At 50.4% G+C, this 12,367-nt stretch overlaps 1 protein-coding gene across 14 annotated transcripts in view; it reads left to right on the top strand.

The window, feature by feature from the left end:
- Window positions 1–12,367, top strand: part of DIS3L2 (DIS3 like 3'-5' exoribonuclease 2) — a 385,610-nt gene that overhangs the window by 262,478 nt on the left and 110,765 nt on the right. The window contains exon 1 of one of the 14 annotated variants that reach the window (XM_089329728.1): window positions 544–580. The exons of the other annotated variants lie outside the window; for them this stretch is intronic. Coding sequence (XP_089185854.1) covers window positions 559–580 — 22 coding nt within the window. The 5' untranslated portion in view covers window positions 544–558. Of the gene's footprint in view, window positions 1–543; window positions 581–12,367 lie in introns of those variants that run through there. 14 annotated transcript variants of the gene reach the window in all.

Genomic DNA, 12,367 nt, shown 5'->3' with positions numbered 1-12,367 from the left:
CAGATCCATTCGCTCACAAGGAAGTGCGTGTCCTCGCCTTCGTCAGGGCCATTGGTGAGGGAGCAGTTTTAAGTGTCCTTGATGTATGATCATTTTTAAATGAATTGTACCTTGACTCAAAAAATCCAAATAACTGAGGAGTATTGCTAGGCCTCTGGCATGGAAGTGGGCTTCTGGGATGCTTGCCAAGAGTTCCTGTTTTGAGGACACAGGATCTAAGTGGAAAGATTAAGTGGAGAGACAGCTCCACCCTTCTAAGTCTTATTCCTGTGTTCCATTCAAATCTTGCTAGCCTGATTTCTGTGGGGTCTGGACTTTGGAAATTCTCTTTTTTCGTGGATGTCTCAGTGCACCTTGTTAAACCAAATTTGGGCCATGGCCTGTTCATCTGCTTCCAGCCCTGCTGATTGGTTCCAGTTCCCTTGCTCATTAAGGCCAAGATAATCTGGCACCCACCAGTCAGGCATCCTCAAGTGTCTGGCACCAAGGTGAGCCTGGAAGCCAGTGGAGAAGTCTCAGTGATCCAGCACACTTGGTGCATGATGAGAGGCAGCCGCGATGGACCAGAGCGCGCTGCAGGGTGAGTGAGAGAGCGGACTTCCTGTCCCATCTTTGCCTCTGCTCATCACAGAAACCTGTGCATGTCAGCTATAAAGTGGTGCTTTGAACTGGACAGTTTTTTCAGGTGTCTCCCAGCTCCAAATCACGGAGGCTATGAAAAGCTAGAAGAGCAAAGCTCCATTTGTGTCTGTTGTTGCAAAAATACAACCTGACTTTAAAGATATTGGCAGTAGTTGCCCAAAGTTGCGTACACTACCGATGTTCTTCCGCAGGTCGACGGCATGACAGCACAAGGAGAGGAGGTTCAGTCTCTCCTCCATAGGAGACCACTACCTTCTCTGTGCCGCACGTCCCTGATCTGTAAAACAGGGCAGGAGTAAGAACACCTGACTCAGAGTGGCTGCGGGGATTCAGTGAGAAACCCCTGGCGCTTAGCAGAACCATGCCAGACGGAAAGCAAGTGCCTAGTGAAAGTTGTTATCAGTATGCAAATGGAAAGATGAAAATGGACATGGAACTGTGTAGTAAGGGTTATGCTGAAATAACACATGTGCAGTTTCTGCTCAGAACTCAGTTTGGGAACAGAACCCACAAACAGACCCAGATGTGTATGATTACCTGTTTTCCAGCAAACATGTCACTGAAGGGTTGTGCAGAAAAGGTGATTTTGTCAAATGGTATTGGATCAACTAGATATCCTTATGGGAGGGAAAAAAATGGATTTTCATCCCCTACCTCACACCATATATAAAAATAAATTCCTGTAACTCATAGATCTATGTGTGAAAGGTAAAACATGAACACTTCTGGGCCCGGTGCTGCGACATAACAGCGGGTAAAGCTGCCACGTGTGATGTGGCTTCCCATATGGACACCAGTTCGAGTCCTGGCTGCTCCATTTCCAATCCAACTCCCTGCTCATTGCCTGGAAAAGCAGTGGAAGATGGCTCAAGCATTGGGCCCCTGCATCCACATGAGAGACCTGGAAGAATCTCCTGGCTTCGGATCAGCCCAGCCCCAGCTGTTGCAGCCATTTGAGGAGTGAACCAGTGGATAGAAGCTTGCTTGCTTGCTCGCTCGCTCTCTCTCCCTCTCTCCCTCTCTCTTTTCCCCTCTCCTTTTCCTTTGAATCAATACATCTTTTTTTAGAAAATCAGCATTTCGAGGAGGTAATATGAAAGCCCATGACCTTGGGGGAGGCACAGAAAGCAGGAACCTGAAGGAAGAGATTGTCGAGCGGGAGTTCATTGCAGTTCAGACTGGGGAAGGCGTTCCGTATGGCCGCGAAGATGCAGCTTGGATCTGCGGCTCCTTTTCCTGGCTTCCAGTCCCAGCCCTGCCTCCTGCTAGTGCTCATCCGGGGAAGCCCCAGGTGCTGCCCCAGGACGTAGGTCCCTGCCTCCTGTGCGGGAGTCTTGGGTGGACACCTGAGCCCTGGCTTCTCCTGGCCCAGTCCTGGCCGCTGTGGGCCTGCTGGGGTAACGAACCAGTGAGTGGAAGGAATGTCTCTGTTTGTCTCTGTCTCTTTCTGCCTTTCAAATAAGTTAAAAACAAACATTCTAAAAAATTAAGTACTTATGTCCATGGGAAGGCCCTATTAAGAATGTTAATAAGACAGCCCCAAAGTGGGAGAAGATATTTGTATGCGCGCGCGCACACACACACACACACACACACAGCAGAGAACTGCTAAGACTCTCTGAAGAGTTGAGCAGGAGCTTCATAAAAGAGCTAGCCAGTGGTCAGGAATATATAAAAAGGTGCTTAATAACCTTAGCCCACAGGAAAATGGAAATTAAAGCCATAGTAAGATCCTGCTGTGTTTAGAGGTGACAATCCTAAATGTTACAGGGTGTGGAGCAATCAGAACTCTCCGTAGTGTAACGTGATAAAGCTTGCACTTCCATTGTATCCACTTCCGTGACAAAGCTGAATCTGTTCATACTCCATGAGCTGGCCCCTTCTTTCTTGGGCAGAAATACAAGTGAGTGCATATGTGCAAGCACGGTCATCACAATATTATTTGTTGTAGCAAAAGACGGAAAACAGCTTGGTGTCTGTCAGCAGCAAGTTGAATAAATTGTGGTATACTTTTACAATGGAATGTTATGTAGCAGGCAGGGAACAATTTATTTATTTATTTATTTTAAGATTTATTTATTTATTTGAGAGGCAGAGTTACCAACAGAGAGAGGGGGAGAGAGAGAGAGATCTTCCATCCACTGGTTCACTCCCTAAATAGCTGCAATGGCCAGAGCTGGGCCAGTCTGAAGCCAGGAACCAGAAGCTTCCTCTGGGTCCCCCATGTGGGTGCAAGGCCCCAAGTGCTTGGACAATCTTCCACTGCTTTCCCAAGCCATCAGTAGGGAGCTGGATTGGAAACAGAGCAGCCAGGACTCAAACTGGTGCCCAAATGGGATGCTGGTGCTGCAGGCAGAGGCCTAATCTGTGCCACAGTACTGGCCCCAAGAAACATTTTAAAATCTCAAATTTAGGGGCCAGTGCTGTGGCACAGTAGGTTAACACCCTGGCCTGAAGCACCGGCATCCCATGTGGGTGCCGGTTGGAGTCCCGGCTGCTCCACTTTTGATCCAGCTCCCTGCTATGGCCTGGGAAAGCAGTAGAAGATGGCCCAGGCATTTGGGCCCCTGCACCCATGTGGGAGACCCAGAAGAAGCTCCTGGCTTCTGGCTTCAGATTGGCGCAGCTCTGGCCATTGCGGCCAATTGGGGAGTGAACCAGAGGATGGAAGACCGACCTCTCTCTCTCTCTCTCTCTCTCTCTCTCTCTCTCTCTGCCTCTCCTCCTCTGTGTAAAAATTTCAAATTTAAAAATTTTTAAATCTCAAAAACATTGAACAGAAGAAGACAGACCTTCCCCCCTAAAAATGCTGTAGGACATAAAAAGGCAAAACTGATTTGCGATTTTAGATTGTAGCTATCAGAAAAGAAGTGCTTTGTGGTGGATGTAAAGATGGGGAGGGGGTTAGACGCTGAACCTACTGGTTAAGATGCCTGCTTCCTACACAGGAGCCTGGCCCACTGCTAATTCTAGCTTCCTGCTAACGCAGAGCCACGTGGCTCAGTCCCCGCCACTCAGCTTCGGTCACAGTCCCTGCTCAGATCTGGCCCGGCCACAGTTGTTGCAGGCATCTGGGGGAAACCAGAGATGGGATGTGTGGTGTGTGTGTGTGTGTGTGTGTAATAAATAAGTAACAACTGGAAAGACAAGCCTGGGAGGAGGCACTGGAAAAGCTTTGGGGATTCTTCTATTCCTTGAATTTGGTGGTATTTACCTCCGTATATTCACTTTGTGAAAGTTCATTGAGCTGTATCCTTAGGTCTTTTATACCTTATATATGTTATGCCTCTATAAAAAGTTTATTCTAAAAGGTAAATGGGTTCGCAAAAAGTAGAAACAACTCAAGTATCTGCCAGCTGATGAACAAATAAATGAATGAGGTGTGTCCCCAAAATGTACTACAGCTCACCCGTAAGAAGAGGTGAAGTACTGTTGATCCATGACAGAACTCGAGACACTGTGCGTAGTGGAAGATGATGGCCACAAAAGAACATGCTGTGTGATTCCATTTATGTGAAATGTCCAGTACAGGCAAAGCTAGAGACAGAAACAGGCTAGTGGTTGCCTGCGGCAGAGAGGGGTAGGGTGTGATGAAACAGGTATGGGGTGGGGTTCTTTTGGGGGTGATTGATTGTGGTGGTAGTTGTACAACATTGTAGATATACTACAAACCATTCAGTTGAGTGAACTGTATGGCGTGTGAATTTATTCTCAGTAAAGCTGTTATAAAACAAGAAGGGGAAGGATGGCTTTGCTAGGAACAGACTGTACTGCGCAGTCGAGAGCGTTGATGCTAGAATCAGACGTTTCTGATCCTGGCTTTGCCACTTACTTACTCTGTGGCCTTGAGCAAATCAGTTAACGTCTCCGCATCTGAATGTCTTCGTCTGTAAAATGTCAGTGGTAGTAGTCTCTACCTGATAGAATTTTTGTGGAAATTTTTCACTAGTCAATAAACATTTGAGTGTGTTTATACACCAGGTACGGTAAATGAGAACTGGTATTATGATTATCCTGGGAGTATTACATCGGAACACTCCTAACTCCATTTTAGTAAGGTGGCAAGTAGATTTGAGAGTTTGTCCTGAGGACAGGACACCTTCCCCTGCCGTACGGGGTCACCATCTATTGCAGATACTAAAGTCACATTCATATCACGACCTTAAGTTATTAATAATTGTTGAATCATATTCTGCTAATATGAAAAGAAAGCATACACTACTTTTATAGAGGATTTCCATCCATAGAGAATTGATGATTAAAGAGTTGGCATGCAGTTCCTTAGAAAATTTGGCAATTAAAAATACTTTACGGCCAGCGCCGTGGCTCAATAGGCTAACCCTCCACCTGCGGCGCCGGCACACTGGGTTCTAGTCCCGGTCGGGGAGCCGGATTCTGTCCCGGTGCTCCTCTTCCAGTCCAGCTCTCTGCCGTGGCCTGGGAAGGCAGTGGAGGATGGCCCAAGTGCTTGGACCCTGCACCCACATGGGAGACCAGGAGAAGCACCTGGCTCCTGGCTTCGGATCAGCGCAGTGCGCCGGCTGCAACGCGCTGGCCGTAGTGACCACTTGGGGGGGTGAACCAACGGAAAGGAAGACCTTTCTCTCTGTCTCTCTCTCTCTCACTGTCTAACTCTGCCTGTCAAAAAAAAAAAAAAAAAACTTTACATAAGAAAACTGTAAAATTGAGTTATAGCTATAATTGGTATATGGGTAGTTCAAAAATGGCGTGACCAGTAGTTACAAGAATATACACAGAGGCCGGCGCCGTGGCTCAATAGGCTAATCCTCCACCTTGCGGCGCCGGCACACCGGGTTCTAGTCCCGGTTGGGGCGCCGGATTCTGTCCCGGTTGTCCCTCTTCCAGGCCAGCTCTCTGCTATGGCCCGGGAGTGCAGCGGAGGATGGCCCAAGTGCTTGGGCCCTGCACCCCATGGGAGACCAGGAGAAGCACCTGGCTCCTGGCTTTGGATCAACGCGATGCGCCAGCCGCGGTGGCCATTGGCGGGTGAACCAACGGCAAAAAGAAGACCTTTCTCTCTGTCTCTCTCTCTCACTGTCCACTCTGCCTGTTAAAAAAAAAAAAAAAAAAAAAAAAAAAAAAAAAGAATATACACAGAAAGTTTTCATTTTTGACAAATATTTAATGTCTCCATAAAGGAAGCACTTTCAGTCATGTTGAAAGCCACACTCTGTTCTACTTGCTTTAAAGCAGAATTCAGTTGAGTGTATTTGTAGCGTATAGATGTTGAGAAGGAAACAGGCGTGAGTTCAACAAGTACCTGGTACCACGGGGCCAATCCCTGTAAAGTCAGGGGTTGGTGGTGCCAGGGTGTGCGACCTCCCTGCTTCACGTGTTCATCAGAAGCCCGCCCCAGCACGGGCAGCCGGAATGAACGGACACAAATGAAGTGTGTGAGCAAGGCGGCAGCATGGTACCAGCGTGGTACATCCGTGCCAGGGGCATGTGTGCGTGGCGAGGTGGGCCCTGTTAACATGTGTGAAGTCTTCAAGAATCAGAGGCAGTGTCTCCTTCATGCAGAGAAACGAATTCATGAAGCTACTTGGATATGGTGAGAAAGAACACCAACCCACCAAAAAATCTGCAGAGTGAGAGGGAAGCCGGGGCGGGGGGGGGGGGGGCAGTTCTGTCACCAGGGTGTGAAGCAGTGAGCGTTCGTCCCCAGGACTCGAGGTGGGTGTGGAGGCTGAGCTGACGTCAGGTGGAAGGAAGGCAGGGCCTAGAGTAAGCAGTAAGTGATAGTAGTTAGCATTTAGTGAATAAGAATGTCAATACACGTGGATATTTGTATTTCTTTGGAACTTGCTGAAACCTGTACATCTCTGTAGTAGTTGGCTGTGCATAATGAGTGGTCGTGTCTTGGTAAAAGATAGGATTTTTTTACCAACTCATTATTTTTTTTAAACTTTTATTTAATAAATATAAATTTCCAAAGTACAACTTTTGGATTACAGCGGCTTTTTCCCCCCATAACCACCCTCCCACCCACAAACCATCCCATCTCCTACTCCCTCTCCCATCCCATTCTTCATTAAGATTCATTTTTAATTATCTTTATATACAGAAGATCAACTTAGTATATACTAAATAAAGATTTCAACAGTTTGCACCCACACAGAAACACAAAGTATAGAGTACTGTTTGAGTACTAGTTTTACTATTAATTCTCATAGTACAACACATTAAGGGCAGAGATCCTACATGGGGAGTAAGTGCACAGTGACTCCCGTTGTTGATTTAACAATTGATACTCTTATTTTATGACGTCAGTAATCACCTGAGGCTCTTGTCATGAGCTGCCAAGGCTGTGGAAGCCTTTTGAGTTCACAAACTCCTACCTTATTTAGACAAGGCCATAGTCAAAGTGGAAGTTCTCTCCTCCCTTCAGAGAAAGGTACCTCCTTCTTTCATGGCCCATTCTTTCCGCTGGAATCTCACTCACAGAGATCTTTCATTTAGATAATTTTTTTTGCCACAGTGTCTTGGCTTTCCATGCCTGCGAAACTCTCATGGGCTTTTTAGCCAGATCCAAATGCCTTAAGGGCTAATTCTGAGGCCAGAGTGCTGTTTAGGGCATCTGCCATTCTATGAGTCTGCTGTGTATCCTGCTTCCCATGTTGGATCGTTCTCTCCTTTTTAATTCTATCAGTTAGTATTAGCAGACACTAGTCTTGTTTATGTGATCCCTTTGACACTTAATCCTATAAAAGATAGGATTTTTTTAAAACAGAAAAGTGCACAGCAGAGTGTGAAAATCTGCTAAGGTTCTGTTTTGGACCTTGCCGGGCGGGAGAGCGTTCAGCCCAGGCAGAGGACTCGGGTCCCGGCTCACCATCCACACAGAAGCCTGTGAGAGCCGTGCCACAGGGCCACAGGCTGCCGCGAGCTGGCATGAGCGTGGTGGTTCCTGTTCCAAGGAGGGATGCCCCCTGCCTGCTACGGCATGTGTGTCCGGGGCACCCTTGTAGAGCTTGCTTGTAACGTGCTGGGGCAGCTGGCAGCCTCTCACTGCCCCTGCCCCATGGCCCCGGTGGCCCCGGTGGCCCCGGGGGACCGTTTTCTGGTGTGTGCTGGGGCATCAAAGGCTAAGGAAGCCACTGGGGCTGGACACGGCATTGAGTTGCTGTGTTTTATCTGAAAAATATAAAGCTGTTTAAGTGACACATTTATGATAGAAAAATTAGAAATTACACATCATCAAAAAGAAAAGATGTATCGCTCAAAGACCGTTATCATCTTCGTGTGCTTCTCCCCAGATATTTTTAGACCAGGTTTGCGTTTTTTTCCTGCACACTTTTTATAGCATGCTTTTCCCATCCTCTGACAACGGCAAGCATCACACACGTGCAGAACGCAGACAAGAGCGGCCCTCCTGTCCCCACCCCCTGAGCCACCGCTGCCGAAGTCTTGATTCTGCTCCTTTTAAGCAGAAGTCTCCTGTCTCTGTTGGCCTGTCTTTCTTTTAAAGCCCGTAGCTAGTTTTACTTAACTGGATTTGTCCTTTTTAAACTTTTCTCTTTCCTTGGCTTCAACTCTGCGAACATTTTTTTCTTTTAATTTTTGGATGGCGAATTTTGAACATGCACAAAAGCAGGCAGAATAGTGTGATGACGCCCCTTGTTCCCAGCCCCCAGCCCCTACAACTGTGAAACCATGGCCAGTCCCACCCACCCGCCTGCTCCTGCCCCCAGCCCTCATCACCTTGACCTGCGAACTCTGAGCCGACCTCCGGAGGTCCCCCGCTGCCCGCTCAGGCTTCACTGTGTTTTGGCGTTGAGGAAGGGCCCTGCCCCCCGCCTCGGAGCCCCTGTCGCGAGCCTGAGCCACGGACCAGGGCTTTCCCACCTGCTCCTGAGACGCCTGCAAGTTCCCAGACGCTGAGTGTGCCAGCCTCCCGTGTTCAGCGCCGCAGCCTCTTTCCTGTTAATGAAGGAGGCCATTGCTCAGATCATTTGGAAGGGGAGAAGTGGAATCTGCTACCTGGGTGTTCCTCTTCCATGCTGTTCGTATAAATTTAAACTTAGATTCCTGAGAATTAGATTGAACATGACAAAAATCGCTGTGTGGGCAGTTTAGCTGAGTACTTGCAGATTGATAGAGCCTTCTGTAATAACGAAGGGAAAAGGTTCCTGCGCTGCGGAGTTCCAGAAGGTGAGCTCACCAGTTAAGGAGTTTGAAGCTAAAGGTCCTTGTTAACCCTTTGCTGGATGGCAAAAGGAAAAGAGACGAAGAACGAAACCCAGAGACTCTTCAAATCCTGGCCTTGGGAGGGCCCCTCCGACCCCTCCGACCCCTCCTCATGCATGGACATCTCACACTGCGTTCAGATTCGCTTGTCCCAGAGTTGTTTTTTTTTTTTTTTAACTTTGACTCCTTCGAGTTTATGAACTATCCTCAAACCAGGACCGCGTCACGGCCGTGGAGTCCTGCCCTGGCATGCTGCACCGGTGGTCACCGCTTGTGTGAGATTACATAACGAAATACCACACAGAACTGGAAGACGTCAGAGCCGAGCCGTCCTCTTACCTAGCAACCCAATCGGTGTTTCCACCAAACGCAGAGGGAATTTGCTTACCCCGACTAAAACGTGGAGTTTACTGTGTGGCCACAAGGTGATCCAAGCCCAATTGTTTTCCAGCTATTGTGTCCTGAAAATGCGGAGAGCCCGGACTAAGGCCGGGTCGAGCGTCCTGGCGGTATGAGCTGCCCTGCGTGGGGCCCTTCGCTGCAGGCCTGTGTGCACGGTGCAGGTTTCCCTTCCCTGTGCCACTGGACTGGGTTAGCTTCCTGAGCCCGCAGAGCAGGTCTCTCACTGTCCCCCTCTCTCTGTGCTCGCGCGGTTGGGGAAACTGGCCACGGCTCAAGAGGATGACCTGACACGAGCGTCGTGTCCCCCTCCTCGACTGGACAGAAAGCTGTCTGACGGACGGGAAGCCCAGCCTCTGCTGTGTCCAGCAGGGTCCAGCAGGTGACAGGTCTCCTTGTCGCCAGCCTCTGTGTACCGCACGTGTCACCTCGCTGAGTCAGCACCACTCCTGGGAGCTGACATCTTCCTCGGGCTCCCGTTCTTTCAGTGTGACGTGGACTGCAGTGACAGAAGCAAGGCATGCTGGGATGGGAGGGGGCGACGCGGGCTGTTCCACGATCCACAGCTCTCCAGCGTCTCTCGGGACGCATACAGAGGACTCAGTCTTCAGTGCTTCGTCCTGATTCCACACGACGTCTGTCATCCAGGCCCCGCCTCACCCACCTCCCTGCGATGTCCATCACCCAGGCCCTGCCTCACCCACCTCCCTGCGATGTCCATCATCCAGGCCCCGCCTCACCCACCTCCCTGCGATGTCCATCACCCAGGCCCTGCCTCACCCACCTCCCTACGATGCCCATCATCCAGGCCCCGCCTCACCCACCTCCCTACCATGTCCATCATCCAGGCCCTGCCTCACCCACCTCCCTACGATGCCCATCATCCAGGCCCCGCCTCACCCACCTCCCTGCGATGTCCATCATCCAGGCCCCGCCTCACCCACCTCCCTACGATGTCCATCATCCAGGCCCCGCCTCACCCACCTCCCTATGATGTCCATCATCCAGGCCCCGCCTCACCCACCTCCCTGCCTCAGTTCTGCCCTCTTTCCCTCTTCCCTTTGCTCTTGCTGTTCTCCAGCTGGGAAAGCCTGCCCGATGCCGTCGTGGACATGGTGCTGGTAGAGCCTCGGGTCTCTGTGTTTCCTCAGAGGGATCTTCCCCTCCAAATTAAATCCAGCGTAGGCCCCGAAGTGTCATCACCTCACCCCGTGTTGTTTTCTCCAGGGACCTCTGTACTGTGTTACGTATTCTTACCCTACGTGTTCGCTTGTTAGCTGAATCCACCCCACAGGAGAAGGGCCTTGTCAGTCCTCTTCTCTTGTTTGTGCCCAGCACCCAGCACGCCTGACACGCGGTGGGAACATGCTAAGATTTCCCGAGTGCATGAGTGAATGGAAGTGGTTATTGGACGCGTGTCTGGAAGAAGGTGTTGAGGACTACGACAGTGTGACTCAGAGCCAAGCCCTCCAGGGGCCACCTGCTGTCCTCTGAGCAGATGGGCTTGTTCTGGGCACCCCAGGAGCTGGAACTGGATTCAGCAGGTTGAAACTCTAGGGAGATGTATTTCACTTTGTAGAGAAAAAAAAATTAGCGTCATTTTATTTGAAGATGGAGTGGGGTATGCTGGGAAGAAGCAATGTCTAAGTCACCTGTGGGGTGCAGGCCGAGGCTGGAAGCTCTCTGTGCAGACCTGGTGTCGGGCGCGCCCAGCACCTGCCCAGGTGGGTAGACCAGGTGTGTCTGCAGCCTGTCTCAGCACAGCGTCTCAGCCAGTCTGCTCCATACTTTTTGTTATTTTCTTATTCATTCAGGAAATGGGAAACACCAATGGTCTTAGTCTGTTTCCTGCTGCTACCACAGAATACCAGGGACTGGGTCGCTTATAGATAACAGAAGTTGGTCTGGCTCATGTTCTGGAGGCTGAGTCCAAGGGCGTGGCGCCAGCATCTGTGAGGGGCTCATGCTGCATCTGGCATGACAAGGACAGTTCAGCACCGTGCACAGACAGACAGAAGAGGCCCAACTCCCAGGGTGCCTAACCCTCTCCCGCGATAACGGCCGTCATTCACTTTTGAGGACAGAACCCCCTGAACCTAATCACCTCTCGAAGGCCACACCTTTGGATACTGTTAAATTAAATACTGTTAAATATTAAATTTCAACAGGGATTCTGGAGTAGACCTTCAACCAAGCACCAGCTGTGTGCATGGCCCTTTTGTGGCCCCTTGGGCCAATTACAGAGTGGGGAGTCACTGGATGGTTGGCCAGTTACAGAGAGTGGGGAGTCACTGGGTGGTTGGCCAGTTACAGAGAGTGGGGAGGCACTGGATGGTTGGCCAGTTACAGAAAGTGGGGAGGCACCATGTGGTTGGGGCAGGTACAGAGAGTGGGGAGGCACTGGGTGGTTGGCCAGTTACAGAGAGTGGGGAGGCACCGTGTGGTTGGGGCAGGTACAGAGAGTGGGGAGGCACTGGATGGTTGGCCAGTTACAGAGAGTGGGGAGGCATGGTCTACATGCAGTAGATGGTGTGGGGGCAGTGGCTGGTAAGAGGACACAGAAGGAGGTTGAGCCTCACCCAGGTCATCAGGGCAGGCCTCCCAGAGGGGTGCTTTCGGGTGGGGTCTGAAGACTCAGCGGGAGCTGGTGGGAAGAGAGGCAGGAGCAGCACCCTGCAGGGAGCACAGTGTGAGTGGCTCTGACAGTCCCAGCACAGTGACTTGGGGGGAGCAAGGGGGCAGCTGGCATTTAAGACGTGAGGGCCTCAGGGGCCGGCACGGTGGCCCAGCAGGTTAAGCTGTGCCCTGTTCTGCTGGGATCCCATATTGGAGCCCTGGTTCATTTCCCAACTGCTCCGCTTCCAATCTAGCTCCATGCCAATGTGCCTGGGAAGGAGCAGAGGATGGCACAAGTGCTTGGGCCCCTGCACCCATGTGGGAGACCCAAACGGAGTTCTTGGCTACTGGCTTTGGCCTGGCCCAGCTCTGGCCATTGCAGCCATTTAGGGGAATAAACTAGTGAATAAAAGATCTACCGCCCTTCTCCCCCCCCCCCCCCCCAATAAATGCATCTTTTAAAATATATAAAAAGGAGTGAGAGCCAGGAAAGCTCACATGC

The sequence above is a fragment of the Oryctolagus cuniculus genome, chromosome 3 (assembly GCF_051225735.1).
Source record: "Oryctolagus cuniculus isolate XC-2025 breed Fujian yellow rabbit chromosome 3, ASM5122573v1, whole genome shotgun sequence".
Classification (NCBI taxonomy): Eukaryota; Metazoa; Chordata; class Mammalia; order Lagomorpha; family Leporidae; genus Oryctolagus; species Oryctolagus cuniculus.
The sequence above is the reverse complement of the archived record's forward strand: the minus strand, read 5'-3'. Positions and strand labels throughout refer to the sequence as shown.